Raw genomic sequence first — 21,936 nt, 5'->3', positions numbered from 1 at the left:
AGGGTTTATTTTTTTTATTTTCAGTCTTCAGATTCAGTGATTTACACACTATAATGAGCAGTGGAAAAGATTCATTATCACAGGTGCACTACTTCTGTATATTTTAGGCTCCATAATGACATAAATATATAAGTCAATTCACATAATAATAATAATAATAATAATAATAATAATAATAATAATAATAATAATAACTGCTTACACTTCTATAGCACTTTTCTGGGCACTCCACTCAAAGCGCTTTACAGGTAATGGGGATCCCCTCCACCACCACCAGTGTGCAGCCCCACCTGGATGATGCGACGGCAGCTATAGTGCGCCAGAACGCTCCCCACACACCGGGTATCAGTGGGGAGGAGAGCAGAGTAATGAAGCCAGTTCATAGATAATGAAAACATATGTTGTTACAATAAATTAATGCTCAACATTTTGTGTTGACACACTGAGTAAAGAGTAAAGAATTTACCATAAGAATGTACCAATTGTTAAAAAATGGCTTTCAAATCTATTACAGCAGTTGGTAGTAAAAAATATAAGTACAGTACATTATCATCTTAAACTTAAGTTTTAAGGGGATTCTGACCTGTTCAGGTGGAGGAATCTTCAGAAACACTTTAAACTAACTTGTGAGTGCTATCCACCAGTACTATAGTCATAAAAGTCTACAGTCACATGTTTTGTACTATGTTAGGCAGTAACATAGAGAAACTCAACTATTTAATGTGATCCAGTCAATGAATCCAAGCTCTGATCAGCACCCACAGGTTCAGTTCAAAGTTGTTTTTACATTAATAAAACCTACAAATATTTCTTATAGTATATATTGTACAGCTTTATATCTGAACAAGACTGTGAAACCAAAGACAGACCCTGTCTGTAATATCTCCTATCTGTCAAAGCAGGAAGCACAGAAAAGAGATGTTCGATTTGAAACTGATTTTATTCTACAGAATTAGAGGAAGGGCAGAGAGAAAGCAGAGGTAGACTAAAGCACAGCAGACTAGAGGTTTTCAGAAAGGTCCTTCTGAGAGCTTCACTCTTCATCAAGCCCTTTCTGTCAGAGAGAGAGGGAGAGATGTACAGAGAGAGAAGGAGAGAAAAGACCTGGTGAGTGTTTGGATACCATGTAGCTGCTGTTATTACCAGAAGAACTAAGAGAGTTAATAGGCTCTGCACTGTGTTAGAGCTGCGTCTGGGCTCAGTTAGTGTTCAGGAGCTGGGAGGCATGAAAACATGTAATTAACAACTATTAATGTCATATTAGTTAATTAACAAAGAGCTGTGTATCTCGTAAGATGATAGTATGTACTAAATTCAGACTCCTAAATCTTAAATTTATTATATAAATTAAAACAAATAATTTGAATAAAACAAATGTGGATTTTCTGAACTCACTGCTAATAACTATTATTCCTTTACCTACCATATTTAGCAGCACCAAGAAACATTCTTCATGTTAAATAATCGCTCGGATAATAATGTACTGTTTACTTCTGCCATATTGAAACCCCACAGGGGTGAGTTTCCCGAAAGCATCGTAGCGCTAAGAACATCGTAAACTCGCTCTTAAGATCGATCGTTAATTTACGAGTGTTTCCCAAAACCTATCGTAACTAAAGTAGCACGTTAAATCCTTCGTACTCTACGTGCTCCCCGACCCACTCGTTCATCATTATGTGCTTCTTAAACTGGCTACCTCTTGCGCCAACCTTAGCGACAGAGATCGCCAGACAGAGGACAGTCAATTCACGTCATGGGAATTCTCTGGAAATATAGGATACTAAGAGTTTATATGAAGGATTTTGATATTTTGTTGTACTATGTAAGAGGACATTCGAAAAAAGAACATTTATTTATACAGTAATGAATTTATTAGTCATCTTGGGTAAATTTCATATTCATAAGTCAAATGTTTTAATAATACTCCCTCTTTTGTACTTTTGGGGTGGGGTTTAAATTGTATTTAAATTCCATAAAGAACGTGAAACATGTAACATGTATTACAATGTAGCGCCACGCAGGGCGGGCTGAGAACAGCGCCTGGGGGCGGGACTGCGGGGCTGTGTACAGCGGGGCGGAGGCTGAGAGACACTCTCTTCCCTTCGTGCGTGTGTGTGTCAGTGCAGGTGCAGCGCTGTGACCCCTGTCCCTGCGTGTGTACCTTTCTCCGGTTCTGGTTATTAAATGTGTTGTTCAACCCCATTCCCTGAGTCCCACGCCTGCTCCATTCCGTAAAGAAACCCGCGGTCGATGCCATATTTAAAGTTCCAGTTCTGTCGTGATCGATGACGGTAAAGCTTAGACCTGCTTCTTTTCAAATGTGATTATAGGTCCTGTATTTGTTGAGTGACACGTGCCAAGCTTAGCAGTTAATTTTTCCAGATGTCGTGTTAATAAGACCGATTAAAATGGAGTTCCAACACACCCAACAACCTTAAATAACAACAGTATTTTCTCATGAAACACTGTGATTCTTAACGACGGCAGCGTGACAGAAAATCTTGCTTTAAATCAAAGACGCCGTGCAGGACGCGTCACTGTCCACGCAGTTAAACCTGGTTTTCTTTTACGGTACGCCAGTCATTTATTTTCTTTTCTCTTAGAAACAATAAGTGTCCTATTTTGTGCCTATCGATACGCTTTCGCTGAAATGGTTGTTAAATTAATAATTAATATCGTGTTTACTTCATATTCCTTTTCACAACTTTATTTCATCCCACTGAAGGACTAAAACCGACACCGCATAATGAACGTATTGTCAATCGATTGCTTGTCAATCGACTTGTGATGGTGTTTGCTAAGCGACTTCAGGGGCGGGGTGAGCAAAGAAGGACTTTATACTCGCTCGTAAAATGACCGATTAAGAGGGGTTTTGGGAAACGCGCGAAAAAGTAGCACGTACATCGTAATGTTGCTCGCTAGTCTCTAAGATTCATCGTTTTCGGGAAACTCACCCCAGGACCAGTTATTGGGTTGAAAGTGCACAAACTCACAACACCTCAACTGTCACCCTCCTCTGACATTGCCAAATCCCAAATCAAAAACTGAAGAGGGAACTGCACTTTCCACTCTAATGCCCAGTTCAAGATGTCTTCATCTTCATCTCTTCACATGTTCTTTAATAATCGAAACTTAAACTTCTCCATTAATATATCTCAGAAGGTATTAAATATATTGGTGTTCTACTGAGAAATGTTAGAATGACTCCATCTCATGGCAAAAGGTGTAACTGTCATGTCAATACTAATGGGTTAACAGTACAAGCAACATAGACAGTTTCAGCAAAGAGGTTAAAAAGTCCTAGAGATGCTGTTGTCTGTTAAAAATAATTACTTGAGTAACTTCAGACATTAATAATCCTTATATATAACGTATTCACACATATACTGTACATGGGTATATTCATAGATTATTTGTCTCTTACATAGGTTTTTAGTTTCACTACCATTTTCTTTATTGTAAAGCTGTGCTTTACTTTTGAATTATAACATTTTGATCAGATAAATACTTCAAAATATCAGTGAAAGGTAGTACAATGCAGAAACAGAAGAAAAACTTGGGACGCAGTGAATTTTCAGTGCAAACTGGTGCACAAAGTAGTGTGGTATCAGGCTGTGGTACAGAGCACAGTGGTGAGCTCTCAGGCGCCGGGGTCACTGACCTTGGAGCCCACTTCACGGGTCTTGGCGCGCAGCTTGTTGACCTGGGACTCCGCAATGTCAGCCCTCTCCTCGGCCTCGTCCAGCTCGTGCTGCAGCTTGCGGAACTTGCCCAGGTTGGTGTTGGCCTGCTCCTCCTGACACAGACAGACACACAGCAGCACAGCTGGGCGTCAGCCCTGAGACTCAGGATGAAACACTGAGGCCTGTGCGTCGGTGTGGGGATGGTGTTGTCAGATACTTACAGCCTCCTCAGCAGCTCTCTTGTAGGATTTCACCTTCAGCTGCAGTTTGTCCACCAGGTCCTGCAGGCGGGCCATATTCTTACGGTCCTCCTCTGTCTGTGCAGACACAGGGACAGTCAGACACAGGACGAGTGATACTCAGGACATCACTGATACCACACATACAGGACCCACACATGTAGTACAATCATGCACTCAGGACACGCAAACACTGGACAGTCACTCATAGACACAAGATAGACGCACACAGACCCATGCCAGTCACACACACAGACACAGGACAGTGACACACAGACACAGGACATTACACACAGATAGAAGGAAAGAACAGGAGGTACCTGGTAGGTGAGCTCCTTGAGGCGTCTCTCGTATTTCCGCATTCCCTTCACGGACTCTACAGTTTTTCTTTGTTCAGCCTCCAGCTCGTTCTCCAGCTCCCTCACCTGCAGAGACATTGAATGAAAAATGTTACCAGCTCAAGGTAGTCTCTTCTCCTCTGTGTGACTGCAGATCTGATCTGCACACACACTCAGGCAGTGGCACAATCTGTCAGGCACTCACGCGGGCCTCCAGCTTCTGGACTTGCTTCTTGCCGCCCTTCATGGCGATCTGCTCGGCCTCGTCCAGACGGTGCTGCAGGTCCTTGATGGTCTGCTCCATGTTCTTCTTCATGCGCTCCAGGTGAGCGCTGGTGTCCTGCTCCTTCTTCAGCTCCTCTGCCATCATGGCAGCGTCAGTGATGGCCTTCTTGGCCTTCTCCTCTGCGTTCCTGCACTCCTGCACAGCCTCCTCCACCTCCGTCTGCAGCTGGGACGTGTCGGCCTCCAGCTTCTTCTTCTGGTTGATCAGGCTGGTGTTCTGCCACAGGGAAGGAGGGGTGAGTGTGAGGCTCTACACTTGGAGCCCAAACTGTGTGGAAGAGCCAGCAGGATGACAGTACCTGGGAGTGCAGCAGCTGCACCCTCTCGCTGACGTCCAGCAGCTCCTGCTCCGCCAGCTTCCGGGCTCTCTCTGTCTGCTCCACCACCGAGCGCAGCTCCTCCAGCTCCGCCTGCAGCAGGTTGTTGCGTCTCTCCACAATGGCGATGTTCTCCTTCAGGTCATCGTTGACACGGAGGGAGTCGTCCAGCTGCAGCTGAGCATCCTGGGGGGGAAAGAGCTCAGATTAATGACATTACTTTACTAGTATTCTGTGACACTACAGAACAAAATGAAATTTTACATCTGAGATGAATTTCAGTAATAAAAGTAAAGGTTGTCACCTTCAGATGGGAGTGCAGGCTCTTCAGCTGTTTCTGGGCTTCTGCCGCCAGCCTGTTGGCCTGGCTGAGCTGGATCTCCATCTCATTGAGGTCTCCCTCCATCTTCTTCTTCACCCTCAAGGCCTCGTTCCTGCTGCGGGTCTCTGCCTCTAGGGAGGTCTGCAGGGAGTCCACCACCCTCTGGTGGTTCCTCTTCGCCTGCTCCATCTCCTCGTCCTTCTCAGACAGCTTGCGCTCAATATCGGCCTTGATCTGGTTAAACTCAAGCTGGGCTCTCAGGATCTTTCCTTCCTCGTGCTCCAGAGAGGCCTGTCAAGAACAACAGAGGGTCTTGTGACAGAATTCACTGATTAAGGCAACATCTATCGATTGGGTGAATGTATAATGAAGGACTTGGTGTATCAGGGTGTAGACACAATGTCTTTCACATGTAATTTGCATAGTCCACACTGAAAGTCAGTCCCTCACCTCTGCCTCCTCTAGAGCAGCTTGGATCTCACTCTTCTCCTGCTCCAGCTGCTTCCTGGCTTTCTCCAGTTCATGGATGGTCTTGCCTCCCTCACCAAGTTGCTCGGTCAGGTCAGAAATTTCCTCTGGGAATCAGGAGGTCAAGAGATATGTCAGCATCTTTATGGATTCCATTCTGATAGGAAACACAGGTTTATTCACCCCCAACATGTCTGTGAAGAGCACACAGCATGTCTCACCTTGCAGGTTCTTGTTCTCCCTCTTCAGAGTCTCCAGGTGCTCCAGAGACTCCTCATAAGCGTTCTTCAGCTTGAAGAGCTCAGTGCTGAGTGACCTGGCCTCCTTCTGGGAGCCCTCCAGCTCACTCTGTGACTCTTCAAACTTCTGCTTCCACTCGCTCAGGATCTGGGGGGATCAGAACAGACCATTGGAAGCACATTGAACACAGGGGCTTCAGAGAGGCTCATTGAGGTCTCCCTCAGATCAGTCAGACCCATGTCCAGTGGTACCTTGTCAAAGTTCCTCTGTTTCTTGTCCAGAGCGGCAGCAGCTGCATTAGACCTCTCCAGATCCACCATCAGATCTTCGATCTCATTCTGCAGCCGGTGTTTGGTCTTCTCCAGGGAGGAGCATTTAGCGTTTATAGCCTCCACGGCCTCCTCTGCATCCTGCAGCCTCTGAGCCAGCTTCTTCCTGGGAAGGAGGAAGGCAGACAAGGGAATGATTGAGGCAAGAGGAGCTCCTTAAGCCACAGGCTCAAACACTTCTTCACTTACCACACGCACAGTCGTACAGTCTGCAAACAGACAAACTTTTTGTTCGTCTTATATTCTAATTTAAACATAACGCAAACAAAAAGCTTATCTGTTAGAAGAAATGAAACAGCACCTTCTAAACTGCAACTACATGTATAGTATGAAATCTACACATTTCTAACTTTGTAAAGGATATAAATGGATATAAAGGACACAAATACAAAGATAAGAAGTAGGTATTGGATATCAGTCCTTACTTTGCATCCTCCAGCTCCTCTGTCCTCTGGATGGCGTCAGTCTCGTATTTGGTTCTCCACTGAGCCACTTCAGCATTGGCCTTGGACAGACTGCGCTGCAGCTCAGCCTTGGCCTCCTGCTCCTCCTCATACTGCTCCCTCAGCAGGTCTGCATCATGGCGAGCAGACTGCATTGCGTGGGCCAGCGCATTCTTCGCCTGAGGACACAGAAACACACAGAGGACATTAGAGTCTGGGCACAGAGTCCTGTTTTAACGCTCTATGGGGAAAATAACCAAGTAATTACCTTGACTTCCTCTTCCAGTTGTCTCTTGAGGTCCTCAATCTGCTGGGTGTAGGACTGCTTGCCTCTAGTCAGCTGGGAGACTAGAGACTCCTTCTCTTCCAGCTGCCTGGACAGCTCCCCTAGTATAACAACACAGTGGATAAGAAACTGGACTGTTTCAAGGACTGTCTTCAAAATTAATATTCAATGAACATGCCTACCATTCTCAGTCTGCAACTTGGCTTTCTGCATAGTAAAGTCATTGATAGCACGCTGGCTTTCTTCAGACTTGGTCCGGTACTCATTCATCTGGTCTTCCAGAGTCCTGCACATCTTTTCCAAATTAGTCTGAAAGAGGCAAAATAACTTGCATGTATGTATTGATGCCTCCAGTCAACCTGGAATAGTCCTATAAGGGATTGACTGTCTTCGCGTCCTGTGGACATGTGCAGCCCAGCTGACCACAGTGTTTACGGACATCTTTAACTCCTCCCTGTCACAGTCCATGGTCCCCACCTGCTTTAAAAAAAACACTATTGTTCCAACCCCCAAAAAGGCAAAAGTGACGTGCCTGAATGATTACCGCCCAGTAGCATTAACATCTGTGGTGATGAAATGCCTGGAGAAGCTGGTGTTGTCACACATCAACTCCTCCATCACAGAGTCCCTGGACCCCTTGCAGTTCGCCTACCAGAACAACAGATCAGTGGATGATGCTGTCTCCCTGGCTCTGCATACAGCCTTGGAACACCTGGACACTAAGAACTCGTATGTGAGAATGCTGTTTGTGGACTACAGTTCAGCATTCAATTCCATCATACCCAGTCAACTGGTGACAAAGCTCAGGGGATTAGGTCTGTGCAACTCTGTCTGCAACTGGCTGCTGGACTTTCTTATCGAGAGACCGCAGGTGGTGAGAATAGGCAATAAAACATCAACACCACTCACCCTGAGCACTGGAACCCCACAAGGCTGCTGTCTGAGTCCAAGGTTGTACTCCCTATTTACTCACGACTGCACAGCAAGACACAGCAACAACCGCATCATTAAGTTTGCAGATGACACCACTATAATAGGACTGATCAGTGATGATGACGAGTCCACTTACAGGGATGAAGTCGTACAGCTGCTTAGGTGGTGTCATAGCAATAACCTGGACTTGAACATAATGAAAACGAAAGAGCTAATAGTGGACTTTCGGAGACACAGGCCATACACTCACAGCCCACTCAGTATTGATGGAACGGAAGTGGAAACAGTCACCAGCTTTAGGTTTTTGAGAATTCACATCTCTAAAGATCTAACCTGGACTGTGAACACTGACTCTATCATGAAGAAGGCTCAGCAGCGCCTTTATTTCTTGAGGTGCCTCAAGCGATGGGGGATGCCAATACATGTGTTGCTGAACTTCTACCGCTGCACCATCGAGAGCATCCTCACCAACGGGATCACCGTGTGGTATGGCAACACCTCTTCGCGAGAAAGAAAGGCACTGCAGAGAATGGTCAATATGGCCCAGAAGATCATCGGCTGCGGTCTCACCGAGATTAAACAGCTCTATGAGGACCGCTGCCGTGGTAGAATTCTGGCCATCACAGAGGACAGTCTCCACCCCGGACATGAGCTCTTCACCCCACTGCCCTCAGGCAAGAGATATAAGAGCATACGGACACTTACCACTAGATTCTTCAATAGCTTCTATCCACAAGCAGTGAGACTGGCGAACACATTTAGCCATCCCCCTCGGACCTCACCTACACCATCACCATCTACCTCTTTATGATTTCTTATCTATTGCACATCTCCAGTCATTGTTTACACGTCTGTATTGTTTACATTCAAACTGTCTACATGTTTACTTGCACATTGTCTATTGTTTGTTTGTACATTGTCTTGATGCACTGTTTGCACTTTGTTTTGTTTTTTACACTTGTTTTACAATCGAGAGACTTTCTGTAAGTAAGAATTCCATTGTACCAGTACCGGTTACATATGGCAATAAAGTTCAAGTTCAAGTTCCACATTGAACTGAGTCCCCAGTTTACCTTGGTCTTGACGATCTGCTCCATGTTGGAGACCACATCATCCAGCTCCAGCCTGAGCTCGCTCTTCTCCTTCTCCAGCTTCTGCTTCACCCTCTGCAGGTTGTCTATCTGCTCGCTAAGGTCTGCCACACTGTCGGCATGTTTCTTCCTCAGTGTGGAGGCAGTGGCCTCATGCTGCAGAGTAGCCTCCTCCAGGTCTCTGCGCAGCTTCAGGAACTCAGCCTCCCTCTTCTTGTTCATCTCGATCTGGGCAGAAGTGGCCCCTCCAGCCTCCTCCAGCCTCTCGCTGATCTCCTCCAGCTCCCGGGACAAGTCTGCCCGCTGTTTCTCCACCTTGGCCCGGGCAGCTCTCTCAGCCTCCAGCTCCTCCTCCAGCTCCTCGATGCGAGCCTGGAACAGGGAGAATACAATTCTCATATTTCAGCTCTTGACAATGAGCTACAGTCTCACTGAAAATAGAACATGAAGTCACCTGAAGTTCCTTCAGTTTCTTCTGGAGCTGAGCTGCCAGGACCTGTTCATCCTCTATTTTGCTGTTCAGGTGGCTGATCTCAAAGTCTTTCCTGACAAAAACAGTAGTATGACTCATTAAATCATCTTTCTGCAAAATAACCAGATTTAGAAGATTTGTGTTTACTCTTACTTCTTAAGCCTCTCCTCCAGTTGCTGCTTGTCATTCTCCAAGTCCATCACACACTCCTGGGTCAACTTTAAGTCTCCCTCCAGCTTTCTCTTGACTCTTTCAAGGTCCATTCTTATCTTCTTCTCCTGTTCCAGGGAGCCTTCAAGCTGATAAAATAAATCACAAGAACCATCTCAATTCAGATCTAATATTGTACAGTGTTTATGAGTCTGCAATTCCTGTTCCTCTGTATGTTGTAAAAAAGAGTTATTCCAAATAAATCTGAGTGACTCACATCATCGACCTGCTGCTCCAGCTTGGCCTTGGCTTTGGTCAGCGTGTTCACTTTGTCCTCCTCACTCTGCAGGTCATCCAGAGCTTGCTGGTGAGCCTCCTGCAGAGCCTTCTTCTCCTTGGTCAGCTTGGCAATGATCTCATCCAGACCTGCCATTTCTTCAGTCAGATTCTTCACCTGTTAGCACAGAGCAGGAACTCAGCAGACTGTGGGACAGACACACAGACAGAAGAGCAACAGGCAGACACACTGAGAGAGTGCTGCAGGCTGACCTTGTTCTCAGTGGCATGCTTCTCCTTCTCCACTTTGGCCAAGGTGAGCTCCAGATCATCAATGTCCTTCTTCAGCTCAGAGCACTCGTCCTCCAGTTTTCTCTTCTTGGCAGTCAGCTCTGCATTCATCTCCTCCTCATCCTCCAGCCTCTCTGTCAGCTCCTTCGCTTTGGCCTCCAGCTGGATCTTGTTCTTTATCAGCTGGTCACACCGTTCCTCAGCATCACAAAGATTATCTTGTTCCTGTAAAGGAGTTCACCAATTGAGTTACTGTATATGATCAACAGATGTAGCATTTTTCCACCAGTAAATTTCTGATTTCAACTATAGGTTTAAAACATGAATAGGTTAAATACAGCTTGAAGGTAGAGTGTTGTGCACACAACCACCCATCCAAGAATAACTGTCAGAACCCACTTAATTGTTATGGTAAAATATAAACTAAATATTGGTGTGAACTCACAGCCTGAACTTGCAGCTGCAGGTCATTCTTCTCTTGGAGAAGAGAGACCATCTTCTCTTCCAGCTCCTTCCTGCGGGCCTCAGATTTGGCGTAGGCCTCTTTGAGCTTCAGGAACTCCTCCTTCATGTTGGCCATCTCCTTCTCAGCTTCAGCAGATCTTAGCAAAGGTTTGATCTTGAAGAACAGCTTCATCCAGGGCCAATTCTTCACACTCATGAAGGCTCGGACGTTCCACTGGATCACGAGCAGGGCATCTCTTCAAGGAACAAATGCAACATTGGTAAAAGGATAAAATGTAATTGTAAGGCTAATATAGAGTGTGTTCATGAAACATTGATATCCTTACCTGCGCTCTACGATCTTCTGGTACTCAATTCTTGAGAGAAGACCACGGGACCTGGCCTGGATAGCAGTGATGATGAGAGACAAGCGGTCATCTCTCATCTCCTCCAGCTGACCCAGCAAACCAGCCTTGAAGAACACCTGACAGAGGCAAAAAGGAAAACGTATGTCTTGTCTCTGCAAATACATCTCTAAATGATATTTTGCATAACTTGTTGGCTCTTACCTTAGTGTGTCCAAATCTGTACTGTTGGCAGTCAATGTCCAGTGACCCCAGCAGTTTCTCTGCTCCCTTCTTGCTGTCTATGAACTGGCCTTCAGGGATGGCAGAGGGGTTCAGGATGCGGTATCTGTGAAGGCAGCAGACACATTTTGAGAAGGCATTCGAAGGCTGTATTAGGAGATATTAGTTCTGGATAGAGTGACTCCTACCTCTGTTTGAAGTCCCCGTACAGGATCCTGTTGGGGAAACCCTTTCTGCAGATCCTGATGCCTTCCAGCACACCGTTACAGCGCAGCTGGTGCATCACCAGAGGATTCTCCATGGCTCCTGGAGTCTTGGTCTCATTGGGGATGATACAGCGCACAAAGTGAGGGTGGGTGGACCTCAGGTTTGTCATCAGCTTGTTCAGGTTCTCCTGTGAGAATGAGCAAAAATAAAATAAAATTAAATTACACAGGTGAATCACAAAGGCAAAGACTTAAGCAGTCAAAAGAATGGATCCCAAGCACAATTGTTTCAAAGTGTTAGAATTTCAGTTGCATTTCATAAGTGTGTATTGTTCAGTACACAGAATACAGTGCCTATGGGAAGTCATCAAACCCTTTCCATTATAACACATTTGGTGACCAAACAGCCTAAAAATCAAGGCACTTTAAATCAGACTTTTTGACCATATTTTACACATTGTAACACACAGGAACACTATGTGAAAAACAAATGCCTTAACATTCTGAAAAGTGTATTCAGCATGTAAAAGACACTATAAAGGACTATGAGAAAATGGATATTGCATTTTTCTTAAATTAGTCAGGAGCTTGAAATTTCAGGAATTGTAAAGAAAATGAGCATCCACAACAACTGTAGCACACACAAGCCACTGTATTTATGTAGCTGTTACTTACATTTTAATTTATGAAATTTGATTATTTTGGCTGAGAATTTAAAACAAAATGCATTATTTTAAAAATAAGTTTCTATAAAATATGATACCAATAAATTGTTCAGTTTTCCATTTTATTTGATATAATAATCAATTATTTCCCAAAAGTAACATAATTGAAAGAAATCTAAAGCAGATGGTAGCTAAAGTGATGGAATGCAATGAATTGTCCTGAAGAATGGATCTACTTTATTGTTTGAATAATTGGGTTGGCAGGTTACCTGTTGGAAGTGTATAAAAACTCCTGAAGACCTCTGATATCAATTTCATGAGTTACACAGGAGTGGCTCTTGGGCCCTCCTCCCTGTTGCATCATGAAGAGTGGTCAATGGCCAGTGACACAGACATGGGCCCGGGGAATCAGAGAGGCTCTAGCTCACTCACCCTGTGGAGAGCTGACACAGTCTGAAAGGACGAGCCCTTCTTCTTTCCTCCTCCTTTGCCTTTGCCCCCTTCTTGTGCTGCTCAATAAGAGAAGAAGGTTCGTGTCTCTCTTTGCACCACCAGATCTGTGGCTGGATCCACAGTGTAAGAATCAACAAAGCACCAGCAGTATCTATACTGCTGTATTACAATGTAAACAAAAAATTCTGGACAGATTCAGCTTGGGAAACCAATCATTCTTTCATTTATTTGCCATTTGTTGTTACTATAAGAACTGAGAATGTGTTTAATGAATACCCGCAGAAAGTTTTAAACCCTATAACAAAATTAAAAGCACTTGAATTTACCACATTTACTGGGAAAAAAATCTTCTTTTTTATTTCTACAGGTATGTTAAAATTAATTGTGATTGATTTCTGTCTTCTGAATGAATGATTTGTCATTGTACTATATATATATTGTTGGTCACATTTTGAAAACAATGCCCTGGAATTCAATTTAATTCAATTAAAAACAGATCACACTTTATTTTAAAAATGAAAAAATGCGAGTTCCTACCTGAGTCACTACTAGAATAATTAGCGAACAGGATGCTGAGCAGCTTGAGAGAAGACTTCTGGTACAGCCCCACCACCGTCTCATTCAGGGGGTCCTTGTTCTTCACCAGCCAGCCATTGATGTTGTAGTCCACAGTGCCAGCGTAGTGAACCAGGGCAAAATGGGCTTCTGGTTTCCCCTTTACAATCCTGGGCTTCTGGAAGTTTGCTGATTTGCCAAGATGGTTGTCGTACAGCTTGGCTTTGAAGGTAGTATCACTGGCCTTGGGGAACATGCACTCCTCTTCAAGGATGGACATGATACCCATGGGCTGGAATGAGAGATAGACTACAGATGGCAAAGATGCTAGAGCATTTCAGGAGAGCAATCACTGACACCAGTGCTACAGTAACATGACCCACAATAGAGCAGCAATACTCTGTGAGGAACTGACAGCCCTACAGAGTGTCTACATAAGGTATGTAGTGCTTGATCTGTAGTGGGCTACCTTAGAAGTTACTCTTCTTTGTGTTGCTGTGTTCACCACCTGTGTGAACCTGCAGTGCCTCTGTGCTCTCATGTGACTGACAAACCTTCTCAATGAGGTCAATGCAGGCCTGCAGGTCCATGCCGAAGTCAATGAACTCCCATTCGATCCCCTCCTTCTTGTACTCCTCCTGCTCCAGCACGAACATGTGGTGGTTGAAGAACTGCTGCAGCTTCTCGTTGGTGAAGTTGATGCACAGCTGCTCAAAGGTGTTGAACTGCAAGAGACATTGGGAATCTTGGTGTTATTAGGGGTCAATTAAATAAAATGGAATTTAAGGGTGAGATTGAGTGAGATTATGCTGTACAAAGTCAACAGTCTTTGTGTTGCTGACACTGGGAGAGAGTTCAGACTTGTCATTGTTACAGGAGGCTTTTTCAAATGGTAGCATTTGCTTGATATTAATTCCATAACTCAGTGACAAGAAAAAAAAACATTTTCATTTTAAGCTGTAATTGTTTCTTCTAGAACCTTTCAATTTTAGCCCTTTGCAGTAAATGTGCAAGAAACACACCTACATTTTCTAAATCCATGTTGATTCATTCCTAGAATCCTATTTGCTGTACAGATAGTCCTCTTGTTCAGTCCTAATTATTGCTTTCAGACTTTCACTGTTTTGACTTCTGTCACTTTTTATTGATGGGCGGTACTTAAGTAATTTATGAGTCAACAGGTATCACCTCACTCCTGAGTGACTCCTGGAAGGGTTTACTACTAGACAATGAACAACCTCTATTGTTTTCTTAAGTACAGTCGGCAGAATACCACAAGGCCCTTTAAGAGCTTTTAGTACCTGTAACACTTCTCCTCTTCTATGTTAATATTTATTATAGACCTTTGTCTTTCCCTTCACCTCAAAGATCTCAAACCCGGCGATGTCCAGCACACCGATGAAGTACTGGCGAGGCTGCTTGGTCTCCAGGGACTGGTTGATTCTCACCACCATCCACAGGAACATCCTCTCATACACTGCCTTGGACAGGGCACCAACGGCGTAGTTCACCTGTGGGCCGAGAGAAAGGAAGGCAAGGCTGTTCAGTCAATAAGTCATCAAACCAATGTTCAGATTGACAGGTCAACGAGAGGTATGTAAACTGCTGTATTTTGTTTATAGAAAATTATGGGGATATTAAATTGAAGCCATTGTCAAATGTCTCAGCTTCAGCAGTAACAACTTGTTTTAATTGTAAGGTACATCTTCATTTTCTTGTTTTTCATGTGGGTAAGTTTTACTTTCATTTAGTCCCATTTTAACATTATTTTCTTATATGTTACTTTTATTTGGAAGAAACACTTTAGTTCCATATGTGGAGTAGACAGGACAAAACTGTTGTTGAGCTACTCTATGTCAATCCTTTGGTAGATATCAACAGCTCCTTACTCATTCTGGATCAGTTTGTTGGTGTATATGCTCTTCTGAGTCTCACCTGCTGGACATTCTGCCCCTTGGTCACCCATTCATTCCCTACTTTCACCCTGGGGTGACACAGACCCTTGATGAGATCAGCAGAGTTCAGACCCATCAGATAGGCAGACTTGTCAGCATCTGGAATAGATTTAAACTAGATTCGTTTTTATATTTATGTTTTAGACATTAATTAATCAAATTAATCATTAATAATCACATTAATTATAGGGCTTTGACAAGGCTGACACCCAAACCAAAAACAACCCACTGAACATATACAGTGATTTTTACATGCAGGAGACAGACTGCTCACACAAATGTTTCAGGGATAAATATAATCAGATTTTGGCAATCAGTAATCTTCCACTTTGACCTGGTATTTGAGTGAAGAAACAGGCTTATTGGCGAATAAACTGTTTGATTTTTGTAAGCATCCCTAGACAGTGTAATGAAAGGTGGCTCAGTGAAGCCAGGCCTACCCTCAGTGCCGTCAGACTCTGCCTGCTCCTCTCGCTGCTTCTGCTTGAACTTCATGTTGCCGTAGTGCATGATGGCTCCAGTCAGCTTGTAGATGCTGTTTTTCTCTTCCTGAGTGAAGCCCAGCACATCAAAGGCGCTCTGCAGGACAGGAGAGAATGATTCAATTCATTATGCTACTGAGCGCACTTAACCAGAGAGTGAACAAAGTGTCACTGACAGCTCTTTAGCCTGAAGGTGTATTTATTATAATTCTTACACTTATATAGCACTTTTCTGGACACTCCACTCAAAGCGCTTGGTAATGGGGACTGGTGAGTACGCTCACCACACACCAGCTCTCATTTTAGTATCTCCATTTCTATACTTTGGAATTAGGACCCACACAGACCGCAGGGTGAGCACCCCCTACTGGCCCCACTAACACCTCTTCCAGCAGCAACCTTAGTTTTTCCCAGGATGTCTCCCATCCAATATTTATTCCACCTCAGAGCCATTTAGTCTTGTCACTCACGTCTGTGGCCATCAGCTCCTCAGCATCATCAATGGACGCCACTGTGGTCTCTCCTTGGGAGATGAAGGCATAGTCATAGGGGTTGTTGGTGATGAGCAGCATCTCTAGAGAAGAGAAAACCCAACTGTCAGACCAGGTGCTGGTGAGTCTCTGCAATTCACGCTCTAGAGAACAGACTGCAGTACTGACCCAGCAGCTCTGGCTTCTTCTGGGACAGGATCTGGTAGAAGATGTGATAGTCTCTCTCAGCCCTGAGCTGGAAGGTCACACGAGACTTCTCCAGCAGATCTGTGAAGATCAACACAAGACACTACTTAGAACGAACACTTAACATCTCACAAATACAGTCCCAAGTAGAAATCTGGTCCATCCATCCATTTTCTAACCACCAGATTACAGTTAACCTACCAGCACGTCTTAGCGCGTTGAAATGGGAGAAAACCAGAGCACTCAGAGAAAATCCATTCAAACACAGGAAAAACATACAAACTCCACGCTGACCACACCCCAGGAATTGAACCCAGGGTCCCAGTGTAGTGAGGCAGCAATGCTTAACACTGCACCACAGTGCCCCGCTGAAGTAAGCTTATTTTTAAGGAATTTCTCACATGTCTCAATGTCAGCAGATGCAAGTTTTCCAGTGGCCCCAAAGTGAATTCGGATGAATTTCCCCTAAGAAGAGAGAGACAAGAGAAGTCAGCTCTAATATCAACTACACTAAGAGTCGGTACTGCTTTGTTGAGCTGGGATGTCGTTTCAGCACTGCTGAAGATGAATGTTTTTTACACCAGTCTCCTGATCTTCAGGCAGCAGAGGGGTTACTCACGAATCGCGAGGAGTTGTCGTTCCTCACAGTCTTGGCATTGCCAAAGGCTTCCAGGGCTGGGTTGGCCTGGATGATTTGATCCTCCAGGGTGCCCTGGGATGGAATATAGGGTCATGGTGAGCAGACATATGGACTTCTCTATGGACCTATGGAGTCATTAGTTTCCAATACTTCCAATACTTCACACTCCAAACAAATAATGGTGCACCCTTATTTTTAATCCCACTACAATGACAGCACAATTGCAAGACTGAAAACTCAGATTGAGAAAGTGGCAGCTGAGGAGGCTAAATGTTTTTGGTCCAGATAATCCAGGCCAACTCCCTCTGTGATAATAATACATTTCTAGTGTTGAGGTCTTCCATCCAGCTCCCCACTCACTCCTTCACTTCTACTGCTACTGTAGCAGGACCAGGACCCACCTTGTTAGCCGCTGCTGAGTCCTTCTTCCCGCCCACAGCCGCAATGCTGGCGAAGTACTGAATGACCCTCTTGGTGTTCACAGTCTTCCCAGCACCGGATTCTCCACTGGGGACACCGACACAGGCAAGACAAGATGAGGGATGCTCATTCACACTGAAACACTCCAGTCTCATCATCGCTCCAGACATATTTGCAATTATACACAGCAGTCTCATCAGCAGAGGAACTTCAGAAAACAGAAATACTAATCATGTAAATACTTTTTATGTTCTTATGTTCTTTAGCTTTTGAACAGAAGCTAAAAAATGTGAAAGGATAACATAAATGTTTTATTTTGTGAGTCGTATGACTTAACATACATTCACACATTAACATATATGTACATACATTCTGATAAATGTTCTAATTTCTATTGTTTATGGAACTTGTGTCTGCTTGTTTACATATCAGCTGGCCTGAAAAGAGTGTCATTAGAGTCCTGTGTGGCACTGTTCATGCTTCTGGATAGGCAGACGTATAGCCATGTGCAAGTTTATCTTGGATCGAATTGTGGCTTTTTGATTGGAAGACAAGGGGACACAGACCATTTTTCTACAAAGCATAAAGAATCAAGGGCACAGACTTACGTGATGAGGATGGACTGGTTTTCTCTGTCTGAAAGATGAAGAGTAATATGATTTGATGCAGAAGCAGCAGTAATGTTTTAAAATGGTACTGTGTAATGTGACGAGATTTCATGTGCGGTGTGTTTACCTGTCAGCATGTACTGATAGGCGTTGTCAGAGATGGAGAAGATGTGGGGAGGAGCTTCGCTTCTCTTCTTGCCTCTGTAGGCATTGACCACCTCTGCATTGTACACAGGCAGCCACTTGTAGGGGTTGACAGTGACGCAGAACAGCCCAGAGTAGGTCTGTAAAACAGAAGCAGCACCCAGGGGATTACACAGGCTCTACAATCCTAGCTTAAAATACTACATTCTGCAACTGCGCTGTGTCTTCATAAGAGGAGGAATCAAGTTCTGTATGTGTAACAAATTTATAACAACCTGCAGTTGTGGAGAGCGGTTTCAATGAATTGGAATTTGTTCTTCACTTTTTTAGGCAGAACAAACTTGAACTGAAAAAAATGTTTGTTTAAAAGACATTAATATGAAGAAACGCTGCAGCTGTGGTCTGGAGGTTAAAATTGAAGTTGACATGAGCTGTGGTGATCAGAACTTTCTGTTCTTTGCTGGGTATAGTGGGTGAGCGAACTTTACTCACGTAGATCATCCAGGCTGCGTAACGCTCTTTGAGGTTAAACAGCACAGCGGGCTCATTCAGGAAGGTGAACATGGCCATGTCTTCGATTTTATCAAACTTGGGCGGGTTTTGAGGGTGTACATCACACTCCTTCACTGTCACTGTCTGGAGAAACAACGGACACAGACGCATGACGTACCACTCTGATGAACTTATTTAAGCACTGTACTCATAAATATGCCTGGCTAATCTGAAAAAGTATTTTATTATATTTTAACTTCACTCAGATCTAACAAAGTCATTGTGTATCTATCCATAAAGTGTGAAAAGAGTGCAGAGTGGTTGCACTTGTGTGTATGTACAGTGTACCCAGTAAGAGTCTATACAGGTGTGTGTGTGTGTGTGTATAGTGTCTCCAGTAACAGTCTCTACAGGTGTGTGTATACAGTGTCTCAAGTAACAGTCTGTACAGGTGTGTGTGTATACAGTGTGTCCAGTAAGAGTCTGTACAGGTGTGTGTGTGTGTGTGTATACAGTGTGTCCAGTAAGAGTCTGTACAGGTGTGTGTGTGTGTGTGTATATACAGTGTGTCCAGTAAGAGTCTGTACAGGTGTGTGTGTGTGTGTATGTACAGTGTGTCCAGTAAGAGTCTGTACAGGTGTGTGTGTATACAGTGTGTCCACTAAGAGTCTGTACAGGTCTATGTATACAGTGTCTCCAGTAAGAGTCTTTATAGGTGTGTGCACACATACAGAGTGAAACCATTTCAGTCTGACAAACTTGCCCCAGCCTGTGTTTATGGTTACCATCATTTCAACAGCTAAATTCACTTTTAAATAGAAAAATTGTAAAAAATAATTTGCTTCAAAATCTGCCTGTCTTATTCTGCAATTACAGTATGTACTGTATGTACTAGGACCAGGTGACCCATTGTGTGCCTCAGCCGTGAGTCTAAGGCTGCCTTGCCAGTGGTCTCAGTCTCATAGACACTTATTGGTGGGTCTCACCTTGCCTTTCTCCGTCTCGACGGTGACTTTGTCCCCATCGCGACTGACGATCGACCCCTTCACAAACTCCTCCACAACGTCTGGTACGAAGCACTGCTTCTTCATGTCGAAGGGGCGAGTCTGCGCCTCCAGACGCTCCCTGTCCGATTTGCGCAGGTAGGGGGCAGCAGCCCCAAACTCCGCCATATGTGCATCTCCCATTGTTGTAAACTACAGAGTGAAAGTTAGAGAGACCCTCCTCATTTCAGGGAAGTGTCAGGTTTCATCCAAATCCTCAGACATCTGCACTGACGGATCTATGAAAAGGTACCTCAGATGTTAAATATCTGGACTGCAAACAGCTACAAGATTATGAAAGCAAGCAGAATTTTGACAGTGAGGTAAGGTGCGTCTTCGAAAGAATGTAAGCTGTAAAAAAGAATATCTATCGTCAGACGTACTGTACACCCCAATCCTCTTGGTCTCACGGTGATTGTCCTGAATTTTTAAATTGATAGTCTTTAAGCTACAAGAACTTAAAATCTGATTGAAAAACAACAGAGGAAGCAACACTTGATTTTGGTCATTTTTTCATCCAGCCAAAAAGGTTTTCCAGATTTCAGAACAGGATGTTTCCAGTGGGGGTTTCCACATCACTCTCTGTTCTCTCAGAAAACATAGACAGCAATCATTGTTTTAGTACAGGATTTTAAACTACATTTCTTTCAGTGGGTGACTATTGCCTTGTTGGTCATAGTTGTGGTTTGCTAATGTTAGTATGAGGCAGTTAACTTTAATAACCAAGCACCAAGAGTTACAAAGGGGAGAGCTTTTAGCATGAAAATAAATGGGTTACATGGTCATGGGCTACAGGGAAATGGCTCATCAACTTCAAAACCAGAGTATTTTAAATGAAATAATAGCTTACCTGTGTTGTGCAGCCCTGTAGAGAAGATCAGCTGAGGTTCCTGACCCTGTGAACACACACAGACAGTGAGTCTGAAAACTTGAATATTCCCCTTTCCCCCTGCTTTTAGCGGTCCTGCCCTTCCAAAACATCCCCAGCAGATGGCAGCACAGAAAACCTTTGCCTCAGAACCAACCTTTCTGCTCACTGACGCCTGGATGTTAAAGAGCTGAGTGTGGGAAAGGCTGGGAGCAAAGAGGTTAGAAACCTCTAGATGTTTTCAATGGCACAACCAAGTATTTGTAATCCTACAGCAGATGTATAAAGTATTTTCAAACTCCTCTGTGCTAGCGTGACACTGCCACAGCAGAGAAAATAGGAGGTAATGGCTCACAGCAAAGCAGTGTATCTTCATTGTGAGGCAGAGTGACCCCCTTCTTCCCTTCGGACACAGTAACAGCCCCCCAAAGCTTACCTTCAGATGCTACAGTAACCTCTCTTTGTCCAGTCCCCACTTCTCTTTATAAAGGGATCGAGCCTCCCAAATTTGGAGGTGGCATCTGAGCAAGAAGGAATGCCATTGTGTCTGTATTCGAGGGAGGGTGGGGGTGGGGGTGTGCCTGTGTGTTGTATGTGGCATGTGCATGAGAGCTGGGGAGAGGGGAGCACAACAGAGAAAGCAGAAAGGAGGGAGCCTTATCAGTGCCAGGGTTTTCTTCAGTCCTTATTAGGAATTCCCCACACTGAGGTAGCTTCAGATTAGCACGGAAACACTACTGGGTACAGAAGGACGCATGAGCTTTAACTTAAGGCACACTGACGCTCACAAAGCAAAGATGGAATAAATCAGGTAAATCTTGGGATTTAGACAAAAAAAGGTGCTTGGTCAACCCCACATCACGCTTAAGAAAAGCTGAGTCTCAGAAAACAGTTTTGTACAGGTATGCAGTGTCTGTCAGATGCTAGAATGTATTAAATAAATATCTCAACAAATCTTAAATTTACTTGTTGTTTGTTGTGGAGCTTAAAACATGAAAAAAAGAGACCTCTACTCAAATGCAATCTCTAGGTGTATGTTTCAGTGCACAGGATCGTACTGTAACTAGTTTTCAACTTGAAGTTCATCATCAGTGTTAGAAATGAAAGCGGACCGTCTGGAAACCGATGGAAGGACAGCCCAGATAGCATCTGTTTCGTGCTTGACCAGTGTTGGGTCCACACATGGATGCTGTCTGCGAAGTGGTTAACTAAGAAACATTTCTAAACTTTTAATCATTTTATGTAGGAGAAAGTTTGCCAAAATGTCTGAGTAGTGTTTTGTACAGATGTAAACAATCGTAAGCACAATTCCTAACATGACTGTAACCTTTAACACAGGACCAGCTCTAATCTGTTCAGGTCCGGGGCTCACTGGTTGACTGACTGACCAGCCATTGATTGTATTGATCTACAGCACACTGCATATAGGGGGGGACTAAGTCAGGCCTTTATTGAGAGAACATTATTCATTTATACTTCAATTAGGCAGCTCCATCAGCATGCGCAGGCTGCAAAGGAACAAGTAAAGGTTTAT

The 21,936-nt window shown here is 44.1% G+C and overlaps 1 protein-coding gene across 2 annotated transcripts; it reads right to left on the bottom strand.

The window, feature by feature from the left end:
* Window positions 1–921: 921 nt before the first annotated feature.
* Window positions 922–21,009, bottom strand: LOC148834137 (myosin-7-like). 2 transcript variants are annotated; one of them, XM_088916681.1, is made up of 39 exons: window positions 20,839–21,009; window positions 20,385–20,430; window positions 19,478–19,687; window positions 18,492–18,635; window positions 17,983–18,139; window positions 17,856–17,883; window positions 17,229–17,334; window positions 16,807–16,899; window positions 16,589–16,652; window positions 16,170–16,268; window positions 15,981–16,084; window positions 15,469–15,607; window positions 15,009–15,127; window positions 14,435–14,584; window positions 13,628–13,798; window positions 13,056–13,365; window positions 12,498–12,574; window positions 11,383–11,588; window positions 11,177–11,300; window positions 10,955–11,091; window positions 10,609–10,864; window positions 10,146–10,388; window positions 9,874–10,050; window positions 9,600–9,745; window positions 9,429–9,519; window positions 8,957–9,346; window positions 7,133–7,259; window positions 6,933–7,051; window positions 6,647–6,843; window positions 6,144–6,327; window positions 5,874–6,039; window positions 5,635–5,759; window positions 5,167–5,475; window positions 4,845–5,048; window positions 4,466–4,762; window positions 4,243–4,347; window positions 3,905–4,000; window positions 3,662–3,796; window positions 922–1,054 (listed from the first exon to the last, which is right to left on the bottom strand). In XM_088916681.1, the coding sequence occupies exons 3-39, from the start codon at window positions 19,676–19,678 to the stop codon at window positions 1,034–1,036; spliced, it is 5,817 nt and encodes a 1,938-aa protein (XP_088772807.1). In that variant the 5' UTR covers window positions 19,679–19,687; window positions 20,385–20,430; window positions 20,839–21,009; the 3' UTR covers window positions 922–1,033. The 2 variants fall into 2 exon arrangements, with proteins under 2 accessions (XP_088772807.1, XP_088772808.1); XM_088916682.1 differs by lacking the exon at window positions 20,839–21,009 and adding an exon at window positions 20,758–20,824.
* Between the last annotated feature and the right edge of the window lie 927 nt (window positions 21,010–21,936).

The sequence above is a fragment of the Atractosteus spatula genome, chromosome 5 (genome assembly GCF_055471065.1).
Source record: "Atractosteus spatula isolate fAtrSpa1 chromosome 5, fAtrSpa1.hap1, whole genome shotgun sequence".
Taxonomy (NCBI): domain Eukaryota; kingdom Metazoa; phylum Chordata; class Actinopteri; order Semionotiformes; family Lepisosteidae; genus Atractosteus; species Atractosteus spatula.
This window is presented reverse-complemented; position numbering and strand designations above follow the sequence as displayed.